At 39.8% G+C, this 20,543-nt stretch overlaps 2 protein-coding genes across 3 annotated transcripts in view; both read left to right on the top strand.

Annotated features, from left to right (window-relative positions):
- Nucleotides 1-11,095, top strand: part of AHRR (aryl hydrocarbon receptor repressor) — a 78,169-nt gene extending 67,074 nt beyond the window's left edge. Inside the window, exons 5-10 of the mRNA XM_063149085.1 lie at nucleotides 1,201-1,330; nucleotides 2,759-2,892; nucleotides 4,315-4,514; nucleotides 6,191-6,309; nucleotides 7,263-7,404; nucleotides 9,982-11,095. Of these exons, the coding sequence (XP_063005155.1) occupies nucleotides 1,201-1,330; nucleotides 2,759-2,892; nucleotides 4,315-4,514; nucleotides 6,191-6,309; nucleotides 7,263-7,404; nucleotides 9,982-11,095 (1,839 nt within the window). The remainder of the gene's footprint in view (nucleotides 1-1,200; nucleotides 1,331-2,758; nucleotides 2,893-4,314; nucleotides 4,515-6,190; nucleotides 6,310-7,262; nucleotides 7,405-9,981) is intronic.
- Nucleotides 11,096-20,057: 8,962 nt separating this feature from the next.
- Nucleotides 20,058-20,543, top strand: part of LOC134422471 (uncharacterized) — a 28,255-nt gene continuing 27,769 nt past the window's right edge. The window contains exon 1 of one of the 2 annotated variants that reach the window (XM_063164573.1): nucleotides 20,058-20,369. In XM_063164573.1, coding sequence (XP_063020643.1) covers nucleotides 20,295-20,369 — 75 coding nt within the window. In that variant the 5' untranslated portion in view covers nucleotides 20,058-20,294. The remainder of the gene's footprint in view (nucleotides 20,370-20,543) is intronic. The other variant, XM_063164580.1, reaches the window with a different exon arrangement.

Raw genomic sequence — 20,543 nt, 5'->3', positions numbered from 1 at the left:
ACTTCTGCTATTATTTGTAAATGCAGCACTGTATGTTGCATGCCTTTGACTGCTGATTAGACATACATTTACTGAAATAAAGTTATTTTACTATACCATCTCAGACTAATTTTTTTGTCAATCTGACAGGTGAAGATTTATTTCTTGCAATTTCCTTTTATAACGCTTTTGTTAGCAGAAACATGATCCATTATAAAACTGAGATTTAGCTAGAAGTTTCTTTTCAATTTCAATATAAGATGCTGCTTTTCTAGGCTGGCTGGCTGTGTGTAATAAATATATTCTAAAGTCACAGATTAACAGAACCACACAGTTGGAAAGGGCCTCTGGAGGTCATCTAGCCCAACCTCCTGCTAAAACACATTGAGCTAGAGCAGGTTGATGCATGACTAATCAAGCTTTGAGTTTCTGTGACCCCTCTGGAAGATGTGTTCCAGTGTTTAGCCACCAAGACTGTAATTTTTTTTTTTTTGCTTATTATTAATTCTCTGCTTCCCATGTTGCCACTTGTGTCTGTTGCTCCTTGCCCTCTCACTTCTGAGAAGAGTCAGCCTTTGTCTTCCCTTCCCCTGCTCATCTGGTTGATGTAGAGAGCAGTACATTCTTTCTGTGGTTTTCCCTTCCAAAGGCTGAGCAAACCCTGTTCTTCTCTCCTGAATGTGCTCCAGCTCTCTTAAGTGTCTCGGTAGCACTCTCCTGGGCTCATTTTCACATTCTAATCTTTTTCTTTTCATGGGGTACCCAAAATTAAGAGAGAAATTTACCTTTGCTGAACTTCCTGAGGCTCCTCTCAGCCTATTTTTACCAAGGAGCTGCCTTGCCCTCCCCAGCTAAGGGAGGCACCCTCTATAAACCTGCTGAGCATTCATTCTATCCTAAGATTCCTTAGTCAAGAAATTAAGGAGGGTTTGTCCCAGCATAAATCCCCGCGGGATGCCACTGGTCATCACTTGCCAGTTGGATGTTTATTAGTCACATTTACATATGTACAAAAGAGTTCAGAATAGAAAGAATCATCTTAGGATGTGAAGGGAAAAAGCAGATGTTGAGAAGGAGGGGTCTTTGAAACAACTTTCCTCATCAAAGCTGCTCTGAAGGTGTCTTACACCTGCCATTATTTTAAGCAAAGTATCAATCTACAGATAAATGGCTGCCCCTCTACAGTTACTAATTAACCATTCCTTGTTGTAATTGTTTCAGACTGATGTAATGCACCAAAACATATATGATTACATCCATGTGGATGACCGCCAGGATTTCTGTAGACAACTGCACTGGGCCATGAATCCTCCCCAGATGTTCTCGGGACAGCAACTACAGCCAGAAACAGGTGGGATTGTGCATGTTGGTTGGAAACACAGGCACCACTGTTCAGAGGTCGAATTGCACTCCACTTATGCCTGCATCTCTATCTCCAGTCAGATTCTTCACTGGAAAGATGCATAGTGGCCATTTATTTATGTTATTTTCTCAGAGATGACATTTCTTCTGATCCTGGGCATTTATAAGGCAGAGTGCTTAAGCCTCTGGTGCTACAAAGTTGTTTCCTTTGCTTTTCTCTAATGTGCCTACACATATTCTTACACACTCAGAATGAGCAGCATCAGTTCTTCATACTGCCAAAATTTTGTTGGCAACAGATTAGGACATCAATAGTCCTGTCATTGATGCAAAAGGCTTCTGTATAGAATAACCATGGAAGCGTCATTTTCTCCCATTTGTTTTCCCATGCAAAATGATGTAGACAGGGGCCTTCTGAAGAGCAAATAGGTTTAGCAATGCACCTTTTCTTCTGAGGCTATACTTCCCTAGGATGGGAATTGGATGCCTGCCCTCGGAGTTTCTCCTACATGAGATGTTAAGCTGAAATCACAAATACAGGACTTACAACCAGGTTGAAATTGTTAACATTATAAAGTATTATTGATCCCAGCAAAATGTATGCATTTCACCAGAAGGTGAGGTAGTAATTGAGGAAATAAATTAGGAAGTATAGTCACCAGGTGAGTGGGGAGAAACTTGCAAGAAATCCTTCAGCAACCTCTACGAAATCCTCAGGAAGACAATAATGAAACTTTGGTGGAATTTCTTGCATTTCCTGAAAAACAGTTTCTGTGTTTTACAGAAGAGTCTTATAAATATCTGAGGAGCTTTGCAAGATTTCGTAGGAAGTATGCAGGAAACAAGCAAAACAACATGCACTATTATTTCAAACTATAAAATCTACAAATATTTGGAATTTTCATCCTAATGTATATTATGAAGAATTTCAGGTCTCGAGTTCATAGTTTTGTATTAATACATGTGTCTTTTGGAAAATTGCTCAAAAAACTGCGCTTGTACAAAAAAATCAAGGAGGTGCAACACCTGAACATTAGCTAAAAATCTACATTTTTTTGTTCTGTTTTTTTCCTAAGATTGTAATTTTTCCTTATTTTGCTCTCCTGTCTAATGCATTTTCTGTGATCTCTGATCTCAAAACCAGCAACATCTGTTACTCTGTTTTGCATCATTAAAAATCACAAAAACTCACGAAATAAAGTCCAAATTTCTGAAGAGACTCACTCGAATCCCATTGCAGAGCTTTTATTTTTCTTTTGTTAGAGCATGTGCAGATGTATCCATACATGACACCATTGAATATTTGCCCATCCATAAAGCAATTTTTAGCAATTTCCGTAACAGCTTCCTCAACTGGCTACAGAACATATTCATTATTTCTTAGTGTGATCTATGTTGCCTCCACTGTTGTTCCTAGGGGAAGAATATATTCTCAGTAAATTGTTCAAAGCACAAGAGAATGACAGCATGACAACAGATTACTCTTCCTTTTTAACTCGCTGTTTCATCTGTCGAGTTCGCTGCTTGTTGGACAGTACTTCTGGATTCCTTGTAAGTACAATTTAGTACTTAGATCACTGTAGGCATGACATAATAGACTTTAATTACTTCATATGAAAAATTTTTCAACATAAATATTGTGGAAATCCATGGACAGGATACACTTTTCTTTTGCTGTGCATTAACAAGAAACACCTAGGATAATTACTAATATATGTAAAGAATGATGGGAGGACAGAAAGTTGTAATATTTGAAATGGGAAGACTTTAAAAATTTTTATGTTTTCAACTCTTTTTGACAATATCTGTCCTCAATTTGTACTGGGCATATCACAAGGGTGGCAAGTCTGAATTTCAACAGTTAACATTTAAGCCCAAAGTATTTGCTTTAAGGAGAAGGAAAAATAATGATCTGGTTTTTCCTTTTGTAAGGAATCCTTTAATAATAAACCCCAGAATTAGAAAGTCTCTCGCATGCTCCATACTAGGAGCAGTTCACTTCTAGAAATCACTTCTTCTCCATTTCCTTAGTAAAGACCAATGCTGTTTCTACTTAGGGGAAACTCCAGCACGTGCAAAGAAAATGAAGCTACCAGCATGAGACTGAGAAATGCAAGTTCTGTCTCAGATGCTCATTTGCTGGAAGGCTATGGGTCTCAACAGCCATCATCTCTGCCCCCCTGCTTTAATCTCGTAGCTCTGGAAAATGCCTAACTCAAATGGGCTGATTTTTCACTGGGCGTTTTTTGGTAGTTAATTTTTTCACTGAGAGGCAGCAGCTTGCTATTAACTTGAACCCTGCTTTCTGGCTACACAGACATTTGAGGCAGGGATGGACAGTTCCTTCCAAGCTGTGCACTCTCTATGTGGCTATCTTGAGCCTATTTTTTTCCTTGGTACCTGTCTGCACCGCCCTTGGGTTGTGCCAATCTGTAAACTTCCCAGAGAAAGTGCAGAATAAGACGAAAGAACTAAGAAATCTTGCTGGAGAGAACAGAGCATGGAAAAACAATGGTTCCAGCTTCAGTGAGGTACGGAGGAAACAACTCGGTGTTTGCGCCACTGTACGTGGCCCGTTTTGGCAAACAGAATGTAACACAGAATTTCTACTGCTGAGTACACGAGAGAGAAAAAACTCTCAACCAGCCTCAAAAGTCTCATCTTACTGTTGATAGTACCTCCACCCACCCTGTCTCTGAAATGGCATGGTTTAAATTATATGAAGAAAATGAAACTCGTAGTTTGAATCGCTGATTCAAAACTGGGTTTGGTGTTAAATGACAGAGTCTATAGGTTGTATTACTATTTTAAATGTTTGTACACTAAATGCTTAAGTTGTTGGGTTTTTTCTCTTTTTTTCCTTTTTTTTTTTTTTTTTGTGTTTTTTTTTTTTTTTTTTTTTTTTAATGGGGGTTTTTGTTTTGTGTTTTTGGTTTTTTTTTTTGTTTTCTTTTGGTTTATTTTTTATACCAGACAATGCAGTTCCAAGGCAAACTAAAGTTCCTCTTTGGACAAAGGAAGAAGTCGTCATCAGGAACAGTATTGCCACCTCAGCTGTCCTTATTCTGCATAGTGGTACCACTTCTGCTCCCTTCTGTGACAGAGATGAAGATGAAGAGCCTGCTTGTGAGAGCAAAACACAAAGCTGACGATGCAGCAGCAGCAAACACAAAGTATTTACAAATTAATCTTTTGGCATTTAGTGAAGATTATGGGCTATTAAGCATGTAAAAGCCACAAATTATGTTAAATATTTCTCCATTTTAAAACTCTTTCTTAGAAAAGTGAATAATTTATCTGGATTTACTATTGAATACAAAATAAATATAATGCAATTACTATAATAGAGCATAATACAATGCAAGATGATGCAATATATTGTACTTTATTTACAATACCTGTTAAGTAATTTATTTCAATATACAAAATTTTATATTAGAAATGGAACATTAGGATATCTTTCTAACCTTCAAAAGTTACCAATGCAGTAAGGCAGCTGTAAAAGTGGAAAAGAAAAAATATTTTTACTGCGAGCTTTCTAATTTCAGTATCTTCTGCTAACACAATTATTTCGACTTGGGCATTTTGGTAACAAACAAAGGAAAAGGGGGACTTCAGAAAGCTGAATGTCTGTATCTGGGGGGGTGTGTCACAAAGAGCCTAATGAGTTGTATTTGGTGTATGCATTTATCTTTCAACAGAAGTTTTATGAACATGTAAATTTGCAATGCACTAAATGGCTTGGGGGTGATCATTTGGTAGCAATCACAAAAGATCAGGACAGATTGTGTTCAGACTCATCTCCTTCCTAACACTTATTTTTGTTACTCTTCTATGGCAGAATTTGTTGACATTTGGGGCTAGGATCGTATGTTCTCTTTTTTGCTTAAATGTAACCTTACAGTAATGAGTTCTATTGCTGTGAAGAAAAATGCTCATCAGTATCACTGACAGTACCATAATGTGGTTTTTAATTAGATTATGCTTGTGTGTGTGTGGATTCACTATCCAGATGTATAATGTGGTTCTAGGACATACATCCTTTTGAGAAGAACTAAATTGCTGGAAGTCTGATATAGTGGCCTATGCACGCTTTTGGAATTGAGTTGGAAAGTCATTTCTACTTGCCAGTTTTTCCACTGGCCCAGGAGAAATTAAATGATGATCAAAATTGAGCTCTTAATAGAGAAGTGCTTTACTACCTGACTGGACAGTGGCCAAGGATCTGACAATAATGAAGCAACCATTTATCTTCAGCGTTTCCTTTGGTTCAGGCCTGAAGTATGGTAGCCAAGGATGGTGGGCAGATTTACACAGTCTTTTTTTTTCAAGGGCCTTAATGCAAGGAAGCATTTGTAATTCTGTATTACAGACAGTGCACCCTTTTAAAGCCCTGATTGAAGCATTTTCAACTAAAGATTGGAAGAAATACATTCAAATCATATGGTGCTTATGGCACATTGAAGTAATGCCAGCTCTTAAATGCATTGCTGGTGTCTGTGATGTACGTACCTCGAACGTAACTTGAATAGGAAGAGCAGAATATACACAGCATTTGTCTCAATTCCAGATGAAATTTATTTTTCCACATATAGTAAGTCATGAACAGAATATTCCTAAACATAACTATTCCTCTTAATTGAATACAGAACTCCATGCACACATTAGCTGGAGAAACCAAATGATGCAGGAAAAAGATAATTATTTAGTGCTAGTTACTATATACTTAAACCAAACGCCTTTGCTAATGGCCACCAGCTTGAAAATCATATCTTTTAGAGTCTGTGATTCTAGAGTCTGTGTTTTCATTCACTGACAAGGAATTTGCCACATTTTCTTCCCTCTACAGCTCCAGTTCAAAAGGCAGTTCAGGACTTTGTGAAGCAACAGAATTATACGGAAGAAACAATCACCACGAAGGTGCTGCCTTCACTAATGCATTACAGATTGCTGAAAACCAAATCAAAGGTACTGCTAAGTACTTCTAGATTATATACAGTTTATGGAAAAAGAACCTCCTCTTTTATTTTCTCCTGATAAATTTTTCAGGTTTTGGTCCCAACGCTGTCTTTCTTGTTCTTCTTCTCTCTAACACCTCTTCTTTAAAAAAATACAAAAAAATTGTCCACCTCAAAAGATAATGCAGAGTAAGTCTGTGATTTCAGAGGGGGTAGAAAATTTACAGAGAAATAAACAATCACGGTAAATAGTAAATAGTAAATAAATAGTAGTAAAAGAATACTCAATGTATGCTTACCTAAAAGTGGCAGCACTGAATTCAATAAGTTTATGCAAAAATCCTGATAATTAATAACAATATCTATTCCTCTTTGATGAAAACTGGAAGATATGTTACAAATGTTAGTTTTCCCCAAAGATTAGAAGACAGAGGAAAATTAGAATGCATTGTCTTTAAAACTCATGATGTGCCCACAGCTTTGACTCATGCTTTTTCAATGTTTGGCTGTGGAAAAATTATGAGAGTCTAGGCTCTATTTCAGATTTTACAATGGATAAAATTTTGATGGTAAGTCTATCCCACTGGGCAATTTCTTCTTGAGCAGAGTTGGACTCATCCTTCTATCATATCTGCTGGAAATTTTTATTGTCTTTAAAATCATTCCTCTCTTATAGCTCCATTTTTCATGAACATTTTTTGTGGGTACTACTACTGAGATGAAAATATTAGAAGGAATGACTATTACTGTAAAATCCTTGGTTACAGTTTAAGTGCCTTACTAGACTTTTCAAATATTAGTTTTAAGATGGATTTTGCTTCATTTTGTGACATATTTTAGATTGTAGTTTCCTATGCTGATGCTTCTAGGGTAACAAAGAAGTCTTTGAACGTTTGCAGTTTAGCTAACAAAAACCACTTAATACTGCTTGTATTAAAATCTTTTTTCTTTTAAATTATATAGCAAAGAATAATGGAGAAAATGGCATTTCTCTAGTCAAAGTACAAACAAATGAGGATCACTGGGTCTGGGTTCAAGCTAACACTCAGCTTCTGTATCGAAGTGGTTGTTCAGAATATGTCCTTGCCCAACAGCAAATGTTAAAGTAAGTATATTTTCCAGTACCAAAAAGAGAAAAAAATAGGAAAATGAATGCATTCTTTTTGTATGAAATCTTTCAAAGGGCTGTAGTGACCTAAGAGAAGAGATGAATGAGAAGAATTTAGTTTACTTATGTTATGGAAATCTATTCCTGTCTTGGAACATATGGAATGGCAGTTACAATCTTAAACAATATTTATTTTCTGTCTTCAGCCATTTCTTCTTCTGAAGTTGAGTATGCATATCCATTGCACAGAAATAAATACATTTTTAAAATATTTGTCCTTCTTGCACAAAAAAAAAACGTATTTTGGATTTTTTTGGTTTGCTTTATGTTGCAGCTGAATCTAGTGCCCTAGTTTTTCTGCTTATCAGCATTTGACTATGTTAAGCTTTTTTTTTCCTTCATGTAAGACAGTTGAGCTCATGTTTTCAGTTGTGCATGTGCAATATAATCTAAAGAAGGGTGCTCATATTCATTGTGTGCTTTCATTCAGACACATCTAGTCTTTTTCCTGTAGGCTCAGTCACAGAGTAACTAATCTCACAGTAAACTAATCTCACAGATTTGCATTGAGAGAGAGTTTTTGGATGAGTTTTACCCTTTCCTCTCAGTGGGCTTTGCATCCTTCCCCCATGGGACTGTCTGTTCCAGTTCCTGTGGCCTTGCTGAAGTATCTCTTCAAGCTGGTCTGAGGGAAGAGATAAGAGAGTGGACTCAGAGAGCAGGGCCAGGAGTTTTATGTAGCCACCATCTGGCCCAGTGTTAAAAATGTGGCTGTTATCCCAGCTTTTTCCTTCAAAATGCCTTGCAGGTAGAAGAAATGAAAAAAGTCATTCCACTTCCAGAGTAGATATTCCTTGCAGGGGGTGTATCTCCCAAGATCCACATGAATAGCAGGGGAGCTCTCACCTGAGGATGCGCTAGCTTTTTACCATTACTGGGATGGCACAAATATAACCTTGCTGTGTCAGGGAATGAATTTCTATTAAGAAGAAGATTAAAAGGGGCTGTTTCTTTTATTAGTTTTTCTACTTCCAACTTGTTTTTGTGTAATTAAGCATGTTTATTTAGTTACATTTTTGCTTTCAGAGAGATTAAAATCCTTCCTTTATGCTTGATAGTTCCCACAGAATGAAGTGTAACAAGACTTGGCCTTAGAGATTATATTCAGTTCTGTCTTGGTCACCAATAGACTTTGTTTTAGCTACAACTTTTTTTTTTTGCTGTTGTTAAAATGTATGCTGTCTTCCAGGAAGCATAGACTCTTTTGAAGAATTTTCACTGGATACTATTTCACTGTAAAATTCTTCACTTGGGGGTTTAGCTTTTTGTGACTATTGCTTTTTGTTCAGTCCTGTGCTTCCCAATTTGACCACTTTCTGAGAAGCACGTTCTGCAGCAAACTTTTATGAGACTATTTGCATCTCAATACGGTTAATAATAAAAATAAGAATACTTAGCAGAGGACTGAAAATATTTAATGCCTCAAAAAAAAAAAAAAAAGAGCGAGAGGAAATATTCCTCTTTCATGGTGTACATTATTACAGTGGGACGTTCTCTCTTTGTAACAACACGGACTCCCTCTACTGGAAAATCCTTTTCTTGCACATTGATTCAAGGAAACGCAAGGAAATATTGAGGTCAGTACTCAAGGGAAAAGTTCCCTTGTGAACGAAGAAAAAGCCTTCTAAACCCCTCAGTAGCACTTCAGGTTTTCATACGCAGTTTCCTACTGAAATGTCTGCTTCTTGCTTGGAGATGCATGAGGTGGTTTTGTGGCACTTGATTTGGGAGTCAGCACATTAGTGAATTCAGGACCTAAATCTCCGGATTTGGACCCCAGTTCTGAAAACAGCTGCTTTGGGCATGGAAGTGCTCAGGCAACACTCTCTGCCAGTGTTCTTCTTTAATGCTGAGTACTTCAGCTGGAGGTCATGGAAAATTTATTCGCTGGCCATCTTAGAAAACAAAAGGCAGCATAAATTAAGTTAGACATATAAAACAAACCTACACCCAATATGAACATCTGTGACTATTTGGTTATTTAATTTGGGCATTTTATTTCCTCTCAGCTGTGTTCTTGAAATGTAAGACCCCCACAGTTTTCCCTCAAATTACTCTGATCAGAAAACTCTTATGTGTCCAAATAATTCTTTGTTAACAAAATATATCTCATTTAAAATACTACTTGTATTTTGTCTCCAGAATTTTCTACACACAAATAATATTTATATATATATTTTAAGGGAAGAATAAAAGTGTAATGGAATTAGTGTATTGTACTACAGATTTTAGGTTCTTTATTGAACTGTGTGCCTGAAATGGAAGAACAATGCATGAATTCACATGAAGCAATGCCTCAGAAAGTTAGCTGTGCACAGATGTTGACACCTAGCTGCAGGCACACTCTTTTGTTCTCTCAATCAGATGCAAAGATTATGTGCACAAGAGTGTGAGAGTTCCGTATTTAGGACAATATAGGGCTTGTAATGCATGTTGAGCCACTCTGTATCCTAGAAAACAACAATTTAGAAACATCTGATTGACCTGTCTTCTCTTTTCTACTCTTATTGAAAGGGAAGAAGATGAACAACTGAAGATACTGAGTGGTTTTGCCAGTTTGAAAGGAAACCTGGAGGGGCTTTCCTATAACAGTGCCATTGAAACTCTGGGCCAGTGGAAGCATCTTAACTGGGCAGCAGTGAAGAATGAACAAGATAATGTAAAAGTGAAGTTTGAGCCTCATACTAATGGTGAGTGTTTTATGCAGGAGGAACCTCTCAGCTCTAACACATCACTTTTAGGCATTCAAAACAACTGCACCACAAACAGTAGCTGGACTTTAAGAAACTCCAGCTCTTGTTCTATGAGTCAGAGAATGAACACGTGTCCAAACAGGAGAGCTGGATCATTCTACAACAGAGACCAAAACTTCTTAAATCTGGCATCAGCTTGTCCTTCCCACTGGGGGAGCGCAGAGAACGGCCAGTGCTACTCGGGGCTCCCGCAGCGCTGTGCAGAGAGCTATGCCACAGACCACGGGAAGCTGCAGAGACCATTCACATCCTCAGAGTCCCTCTATGACACAGCCACTCCCTTGGAGATGCCCATCAAAACAGAATACGACTCTGACTCTGAAAACATTGCTGACAACTACCTGCAGAGCCGAGCCTGGCTGGATGAGAGCGGCGCGCTGAGGAAGCAGGGCCCCGGCTATCCCAGCAGAGTGCACCTCAAAACGGAGCCAGACCTCTGCCAGCCAGCCTTGCCTTGCCAGAAGCCAAGGCACTGCCTTTACACGCCCCATAACTGGCAATGCATCGTAGCAAATCACCCCAACAACCTGAACTTGAACAGAGCTGGCAAGGGCTCACGGAACAGGGAGGTGCCCCCCTTTTGCCCTCAGAACTCCTCGGTGTGTTTGGAAAGCATGCCCGACCTGCCACACGCACCTTGCTACGGCCACTTCTACAGCCCCAGCCCAGGGGAGGAGAAGGAGCAGATTAATGAGGTGTTCAAAATGCCATGTGAATTTAAAAACCCCTGCTTGGTTCAAGCCATCAAGCGTGAGCCCCTGGATTCTCCACCATTGTCCAGCAGCGGACAGAACAGAGTACACGCGAGCTTCCCTGAAAATACATTAGCAGGTCCTGTGCCTCATAAAACCACTGAATGTACATTTTTGCAATAGATTTTATAACATTTGAAATATTTATAATGTTAAAAGCAAGAAGTTGTAGATTCTTTTCCAGTTGAGTTAAATGATTTACTAAAATCAAAAGCCAGTGGAAAGATTTTGAGAGTGTGTGTGTGGGTGCACCTGTGTGTGAAAAGAAACAGACACAGGTACACACAGCCTACCCCTTGCTACTGCCCTTCTTTTAGTGATCTTTGGAAAGAGGAAAGAAAGATAAAACCTCAGGCACAGAAAAATAATCATTACTTGCTGCACAGGTGTACCTGATCATTTTTCCTTATCACCTTTCCTCTCTTGTCTACAGTTCATTAGCAAAGTCTAGCAATTTCTGTTTCTTTTGTTCTCTTTGTTTTTCTCAAGCTGATGTGACGCCTCTGTGCAAATCAAAAATATTTATGGCTTTCAGTGTGGTCAGTCTACCATAAGAGGTTTTGGTTTATAATTATTTTTCTACTCTTATAAGAAGGATCAGCTATTCCTTCATCCCAGCATTAAATTAATGGCAATAGGAAAGGGCTTCCCAACACAACTTCTTCATTTAAAAGGACCACGTAAGTAAAAACAACGACTTGCATAAGTGAATTAGAAATTATTTTACTTCAAACTAAAGTTATTCCTAAGTTTCTTGACTAGTATTCTTTTAGAATCCATATTTTTCCATATTTTTCCATTTCATTGCTATCAGCCTTTCATGTTGCTGCTGAAAGACTGAACAATGGGATGTAATCTACTTCTATAAATGAGTTACAAAATGCTGTTAAGTATACGTGAGAACAAAGTATTTCTCTGATTATTTTCCTTGCTGTTACTTGTAACATCAACAAAGGAAATGCACTTTTTTACTTGATAGTATTTTTTTGACTGATAGCAGCTTGTTAGATGTTGTCACCCTACATCAAAATCAAATCCCACATAAGATTATTTTCAAAACATCCTAGTTTCAATCCCAAAAGAAACCCTTAATCTCACTGAGAGGTAGATGTATACCTTTCAAAAGCACTTCAGTGCACTTTAGTGCTTTTGAAAACAGAGTGTATACTTTTCTTTGAACCCAGACAGTAATGCATTTCCACAACAACAACAAAAATAAAGTTATATTTTGGGTTTTGTTATTGTTGTAGTTTGACTCCTGCACTAATTTTTGTTTTAAAATTGCACTATTTCAACTTTATATCAACTTCACCTATAAAACAACCACATCATTTAAAAAAAAAAGCTTGATGTATGTATATGTGCTTTTTGAAAGAAGCCCTGTAATGAATGTCTTCTTTTTCAAAATGTTATAAATAATTATAATGTGTTCCTTTATCTGTCAGTCATGAAGGGCATGGCTTTACATGCCAGATGAGTGGCGTAAAATTCTCCCAAATGCTTTAAATATGTGGGATAAGTGAAGTTTTCAGGTAGTGCAATGGTTCTGCACCTGGGAGGCTGCTCTTCTCCAAGACTGACCGTTTCTTCTCATAGAATTTACTGCCTGTACATTAGAGTTGGCAGGTGTAAAGATGTAAAGGTGTAACATCCTCTGCATATTAGTGCTTATGAACTGTGGTATGAAATGCTTCACACTGGACAGTAAAGAGGGGCAACAACATCTTACTGTATCTTGGGCTAAATCTGTCATAGTCCAGCTGACCATATCCAAGCCATGAGAATGTTTCCTTTTTTGTGTCTGAGTTTCATCAGCTCCCTGCTGGCCATGTGCTGCCTATTGTTTGAAACAGTCATGACATCCTTGCTCTAATACTCCTGCCAGTGCTTGCAATGCAATATCAAACCCCATTCTGAAGTGAGACCACAGTGGTGGAATTCACACTTCTCTCCAGTACGCTGTCCACATCACGTAAACTCACGCCAAACTGCAAAAATATTTGTGGGCAATCAAACCTGTTCCTCAGGCAGAGTGAGACTGCCATAAATCAGTGTTGCTGCACAACCTCTGCCTCACTGATTCACTATCTACATGATTGCATGCAGCAGTTCTTTAGACTCTCACAGAGTTTCTGTCATGATCCTTTGCTTGGCATGCAGCAGTGGCACTGGAGAACTGTGCTGGTGCCAGACACTACTGTGTGCCTCAGAGCTGCCTGTAGGGTTTGCTATGAACCCTGCAATTTCTCCAGTCCAGCTCCTTGTGCAGCTGCCTGGCAGAAACCAGGTGATGGGGAAACAGGGTAGTGTGGGAACCGATGGCTGGGGGCAGGTGGAGAACACACGTGCATGACCTCTGACAAGCTGCTTGTTCAATTCCACACTTGGAATCACTGTCACACCCCTCTGAATGAGATTACCTGGGTTCAGTTTCAGACTGCCTTGCACTTTCTCACATCATTTGCATTGATGAAGTGTGACTCTAAAACCCATTACCTTCATCTGGACATGCTGATGCCATTTTGCACAATGGGTTACGCCAGGTGCAGCTCTGTAGAGGACCAAAAGCCTTGTCTGTGCTTAGAAATACTGCCTGCTGTGACCACAGTGGGAGAGCTGTACTAGCCAAGTCTCTGAGTGAAGAAGTAATTTATACTAACAACAGAAATTCCCTAAAGTTCTCCCTGTTATAAAATTCATTCTTTTTTTGTTGACATAACTCTATTTGTTCTCAGGCTTTTCTGGCACATATCAGTTAGAATTATTTTTACATTGTTTGCAACAAACCCAGACACACTTTACACATCTTGATCAATATTACAGAGGTTGGTGAAACTTCTGCATGTAAGGGAATGCAAACTGACACATGAGATGTAATGGGCTCCTAGGTGGATGGATGAATGTGTGACTCAAAAGTGAGAAGTCACCTTCTGACTCCCCACTGTGTAAACGCAGTCATGTTTGTTTCCTTATTATTCCATAAAATTTGGACACAAGAAAAACACACTTATCCTGCACATCAGGATTTTGGCCCACTTAATTTGTGGCTGAGTTCTTACTGCAGGTCTCACATGAAAAAATGTGGTATCAGTAGAATTCCTTCTAGTCTAAATTATCACAAATGCAGTACAGCAATCTCCCAAGAACTGGGTTTATGAAGAGATCAGCAGTTTATCCTCTTTTTTGGACAATTGCTAACCATTGCTGGTGGTAAAGAAAGACCAGTTCCTTCTAAGTACTTGCAAAGAACAGAGGAAATAAATGCTTAAAATAATCTCTTGCCATTTGTGTTTAAGGCACAGATTTGCCTTCAACCTCTCCCCACGATATGTGCCCTGGATTGAGTCGGGACTGAAACCTGACATTGCATTGTACCCTGTTAAATTACCACTGATTTAATCTTATAAACCTTTTTTGTATACAGACATTAATGACCCCCTGGCACTGACCAGTAATTAGGATGAAAGAGCAATTCTTTAAAATGGTTGCATTTTCTTAGTGGTTGCTGCTTTGGTATTATTCTAAAAACTAGCACTGAGAAGCAGGGTTTAAGATCTTTTCAGTCAATGGTGTTTAGCTTTTAGCCTTAATGAACTGGTATTTGTATCCTTTCAGCACAGCCCTAAAGTCTATTTTAGGAGCCTTCCAATGCATTTATTGTAGCAACAATAAAAAATTATTCTTGTAGAAGAAATGCCTAGTCAAATGGTTGCCTAATAGGAGCTTGGAGCATTCAGGCTGAAAGAAATGCCTGACTGATTACAGCATTCAAACTTCCTCAGCCATAAACCCTCCAGAGGTTGAGACAGAATGGATTAATGAATTCCCTGATCTTTGGGGAGGGTATATTTTGGTATGGAAGGTGAGCAGTTCTAAAAGCTGTGAGAAGGTGTTTCCCCCTGGGATGTTACCTGGTCCACATAGAGCAGAGACTATTATCAGTGCTAAAGCTGCTGATTGAGGTCTTGACTTTACTGAGAATGTGACCTGATTTCAGCTGCCAGTGCACAGCTGTGAGCACCATACAAATGCTAGTCCAACACCACTGAAAGCTACTACTTCCACTGAGAAACAACATGATTTGAGCTAGGGGTAGGCTTGAACAGCAAAAAGAGTGGATTTTCCTGCACTTCCATAGTGACTGAAACTGGGGCAGACCTCCACTGAAGGTAACACTCTAAATAATTTACATTGATGTTAAAGTCTTTGGATATCAAAGTAAAGCTTAGCTTCAAAGTTCTGAGTGAGGGCAGCACTGTGTGAGTGGTAAGCTTGTTTCAGTTATCCTGGGTTTGGAGATATAACAAGGGAAGTGAAAGATTAAGGGACTATACCTAATACCATAGGAAAGACTAACTTCCTACATTGTAACATTTAATGCAAAGTTTAAGTCTGTGGTTTTCCCACTCTTTATTGGAAAAGTCATGTGTTCTGAAAGTTCTTACATCTGAGTCTGCTCTGGATGGTATAGGGTAGTCTGACATTTGAGGATCAGTCAGTTCAGTAAGCCTTTGGGTGCTGATCCTTTGATATGATATTGAGATAGGCATGTCCAATTCTTCTGGAAATCCCCAGGGCTTAACAATATTTAAGAGGTAACAAGCCTGAGGGATAAGATCAGCTTCTGCTGCCTATAAGCTCTTCTTAACTCTTTCTGTTGAAGCCATTCTGGAACTTAAATAGGACAGCCTCACCCACCGTAGTTATTTCAGGAAACCCATTATTTTGTCATAACAAGGTATTAGGTTTTAATTAAAATTGTTAAAAGCCATTATTTCCCCTATGTATGAATATATATATTGCCTTAGGTAGGGGTGAAAAAATTAAAATACTTATTTTCTTTCATTTCAGTGCCACCTAACCAAGAAAACCAGCCTCAGAATGACAGGGTTGTAGACAGATTCTGTACAGATTCTATTTTTTCTTGTCTTCTCTGTCTGCTCTTTTTCTCTCTTTCTCTCTACTCTTCTGGGGTGTAAGCATTCAAAATGGAAATACTCATCATACTGAGACAAAAATCCTAAACCTAAACTAGACTGTAGAAATTTCTCACTAGAACAGGAGTTTCTTTGCTTGGAGTTTCTTCTTTTAAATCCAGCCAAGCCCTATGAGAAATTGTGCATCACAACTGAAACAGGTGCTGTAACATGTAGAGAGCAAGAGATTGTGCAGGTGGCCACGCTCAGGATGCAGTCACAAGGCTTTTATCCGCCTGAAGGAGATTCATACATGAGGGCTGCACCCAGTAGCTTATGTTCATGGGTACTACCACCCTGACAAAGAGATCTTTGTCACATTTCAAGGACATCTGACGTGTTCTTGTCATTACATTTCCCTATTGTGCTATCAGAAATGCCTCTGACCAAAGTCATCAGTGACAGGCTGAAATATATTCTAAACACACAAAGTCCTTTAAAAAAAAAAAACCCAAAAGTCTGGAGATACAAGCACTTGCTTGTGCTTAGGCAAAGATATTCTTTGAGTGGTAGTCTGGAAGGAAAGTAAAAAAGACTGATTTTGGGAAGAAAAAGATATATTGCCATCAAGGTGTAATTATTCTGTGACTACAGCATTAATTCTTCACTCACAGAAAAATTCTGTGGTCTGAAATCACATCCTCTTTTTTCTTCTGTAGAACTGATTCTGTAACTTTGCAGGCTAAAAATAATTTCTTGAAAACAAGGATTGAGTAATTTCAATGCTAAGATGCATTTCTCAGCCAGATTGAAAACATCATTCTAGGAGGCATGAAGTGCTCCTGTTCCTTTCCTGGGGCTAGTTTTCCAAGCTGTGGCACATTCAGTGTTTGCATTAACTCTCTTGCTGCTGGTAATTGTGCAGCTGATGCTCTAACTATGCAGTCCTAAGTTTTTTAAGATTTCTTTGATGCAACAGAGCTCAAGGGACAGCTCCAGGTTCATATTTGTACTGGTAGAATTATGGTAAACAAAGATGTGCTAGAAGGCAATTGAAAGAACATCAGCTTGGCTAATCTTATTAATTGTATTTCAGCAATTAAAAGGCATTTAAAAAAAATCTGGTGAAGTTCTAGTCTAGAACTCCTCATTTTGCACCACAGGAGGGTGTGAGCTCTCCCTTCTGAATCTCTTTTTGTCCTTCATTTTTTTTTGTTTTTAGGGTTTTGCACCATTTGTATCCTCCCTGTGTTGATTAAAATGTGAAATAAGGCGAGGCAAGCATCAACCATTGTAGGTTTTTTGGGTTTTTTTGTTTTTTTTTTTTTTTTAATTTTGTCTTTCTTGAAAGAACTTGAAAAGGGCAAAAGTTATCTCAGTTCTCAATGACAGTATTCAGTTTTGTTTCTACTCTCACTATAGCTAAAAAGATTCCTCCTCTGCACGGTCAACAAACTTCCCTCTTCTGAAAGGGTTTTTCTTCACACCCTCTCCCCCCTGAGTTCCTTCTTATCAAAACCAAAGAACACTTTCTTCCTTAAAGGCAATTCCCTTTTCCTCCTCTAGCTTTTCCACCTTTTTGATTGCATAGGATGGTACATTTTGGTCTCCATCCTTTCTGTTTTCTGTATTTGTAGCTTTATTTCCACTTTAGGCATACTTCAAAAGTTTTGCCAAAAGAACAGTGTTAGGCAGAAGTGCAAAGCCTCATTTCTCCCCCCTCTTTAATAAGATAGAGGTACTCACTAATAACAGCTGAATCCCCAAAACAAGAAAAAAGGTCACTCTTCTGGTGAAAAATCCTCTCTTCAGGAGTCTGTACTGCCAAGCAACCCCCAGCTACCACCAGCAGTTTGGTGCTGCAAAGTATGTTTGTAATGCCAAATTCTTTTTTCTTTAGATATGATCTCTCTTTCAAATAATCAAGGAACTAATTTTCTCCTTTTTAGCTTCTTTCATTTTTTTCTACATGGGTTTATTCTTTCACTGTGCAACTGCACTTTTAATTTGCAACTTTATTTTTTTTTTTTAATTAAGAAGGGTATGGAAGCATTACATAACATGTACAGTGTGGTGTTTTCAGTTAGTCCATTTTAGACTTTGAGATTAGAACCACAAATAATGACCAAGCATTTTAATGTGACTCCATGTAAAAGATTGACTGTAAGAGAAATGTCCAGGTGCCAATAACATCATCACCAAAGACATCTGCCTTTACACTCCACTTACAGTCCAGTATTAAAAGTGCCATTCCTGCTTCTCCTGAAGAAACACAGTGGAGGACAAGACAAACTCTTAGCAATCTGGTCTAGTGGAAGGTGTCCCTGCCCATGTCAGGGGGATTTGAACTGGATAATCTTTCAGATCCCTTCCAACCCAAACCGTTCTACGGTTCTATGGTTAACAAACAGATGCATGGAGTTCCACAAACAGTTTTGGCCTATCTGGTGCTCCATGATTCCCCAAAACTTTTCTGGGGAGGGTGTATTTCTGGAGAGAACACTGCAACCAGCCCAGCACTATTAGGAAATGTACTGCATGATGCAGGTAATGCCTGCACTGGGGCACGTGGCTGAGGCAGGAACGCCGCCCGTCTGGGGAGATGAGGCAGCAGACAGGTACAGCTCCAGCCCTGGGGAAGCCGACCCAGGGAATCCTGTGGGATCACCTCTGCTTGTGTGACCCAAGCAGCACCACTGGCTGTGCTGCTCCGTGCACAGGAGTGTCACAGGTGGCATGGTATATCGCTAATATACCTGTAAAAGGCATTGTGGCTGATGCAAACCAGGCAGTGACCTGTGGGTTTGACCTTCTGGCATGTTGTTTGAACCCGGTGCACTTTTCTCTTGTGTTTTGTACTGTCTCCTTGGCCTGCTTTTAGAAGGAACTTCTAAGCGTACTTCTTAAATTATATTTTACATTTATTACCAGGCAGAAGTGTACTGCTGAGACATTTTAAAATAAAATGTTTGCATTTAAATTAAAGCTGCTGCTCTGTGTGTTTCTTGCCCCTTCCCCATAGGGGCCCAGTAACCCTCAGCACTCCCTGGCCTCAACTGGTTCCAGCATCCCCTCTGAACTTGTCCCAGCATCTGTGCACTCCTCCCACTGTTTGCTCTGTGTGAAAAATGCCAATCACTTGTTTTTACAATGTTAAAAGTTTAATAGTAATAAAATGGTTATAAAAATTAGCAATATAATTAGAGTAAATAATAATTTGGACAATTTGGATTAGGACAATATGAAACAACAGAAACAAAGAGTTACGGACGTCCAGGTACCTTTTTCTGGGCACCATAAGCCCAAAAAAGACACCCGTTAACAAAGGATTAACCCTTAGAAACAACAGCTTGTTGCATATTCATACACCTCATACATGATGCATAAATTCCATCCAAACAAAGGATTCTGTTTGGTCATTGTCAGCTTCTTCATCTTAATCCTGACAGCATCTTTATGGCTGAGCGAGGCAGGAACAAGTTAGTTTCTTCTGATAAGAGGGCAATAATTTTTTTTTCTCTGAAAGATTTAGGTGTCTTGCAGCTATCTCACTGCGAGTCCTTTCTTTAAAAAAAGTATCTTACATAGCATAATTTCTATTTTAACATTTTGTTATAACCTGAAACTATATTTAACACACTACTTAAGAAAATTATTACAGCATAACTTTCTAACATAACACATATAATATGCATTTTAATATTTGCGAAAAGCCAATCATAAAATACGCATTTTTCACACTCTGGATAGGTCCCAGGATGCACCCCGAACCTCAGCTGGTTCCAGTATCCATCCTAAACAGGTCCAGGCACCCACCCCAGTCCGAACTGGTTGCAGTAGACTCTCTTAGCCTCAGTAGGGCCCAGTATTCCCCTGAACTGGTCCCAGCATCCTCTCCCGGAGCTGCTCCCGGGGTTCCTCCTGGCCTGGCCCCCTATCCATCCCGGCCCGATCCCACGCTCCATCCCGGCCTGGCCGCTCCCGGTTCCTCCCTCACGCCAGGGGGCGCCAGGCTGGGCATGGGGGGGCGTGGCCTGATCGCGGGGGCGTGGCCTGCTGCCGGGCGCGCGGCTCGACGCCTGCTCCCCATTGGCCGAGGCGAGCGGCTGCCCGCCTTTGGCCGCCGGCCTGGGGGCGTGGCTGCGGCGCTGACGGAAGTGACGAACGCTGTGGGGGGCGAGGTGGGCGTGAGCTCCCGGATGCTGTGGGGCAGCGCCGGTGCTGGGAGATGTGCGCTGACCCACAGAATGAAACAATAGCGCTCAAATAGCTAAATAATAAATAATAACCCAGCTCGTCCGCCCGAGGCGTGCCCCCCGCCCCCACCTGGTCGCTGTAAAACACTGTGTGAAAGAGAGTTGGTTTTATTTTATTTTTTTTTTAATTTTTTTTCCCGGCCGCGCAGGATGAGCGCCGTGCCTGAGGAAGTTAAGGCAGAAGATGGCAAAGCGGAGCCCGAGAAGAAGCTCTTTTACTGCGATGTGAGTGGGTGTCTCTGGGGGGTTTTCAGCCCGGGCAGGCTCTGGGAGCCGGGCCTGGCAGCCAGAGGGGCTCTGACGTGGGGGAATAGCGGGGCCGGTGCCCGGGAGAGCTGGGCTCGGTGAGTTGTGGCTGTTCTTGGGCAGTCACGGGTGCAGTGAGTGGGTCTCGCCTGC

This window comes from Melospiza melodia, chromosome 1 (genome assembly GCF_035770615.1).
Source record: "Melospiza melodia melodia isolate bMelMel2 chromosome 1, bMelMel2.pri, whole genome shotgun sequence".
Lineage (NCBI taxonomy): Eukaryota > Metazoa > Chordata > Aves > Passeriformes > Passerellidae > Melospiza > Melospiza melodia.
The sequence above is the reverse complement of the archived record's forward strand: the minus strand, read 5'-3'. Positions and strand labels throughout refer to the sequence as shown.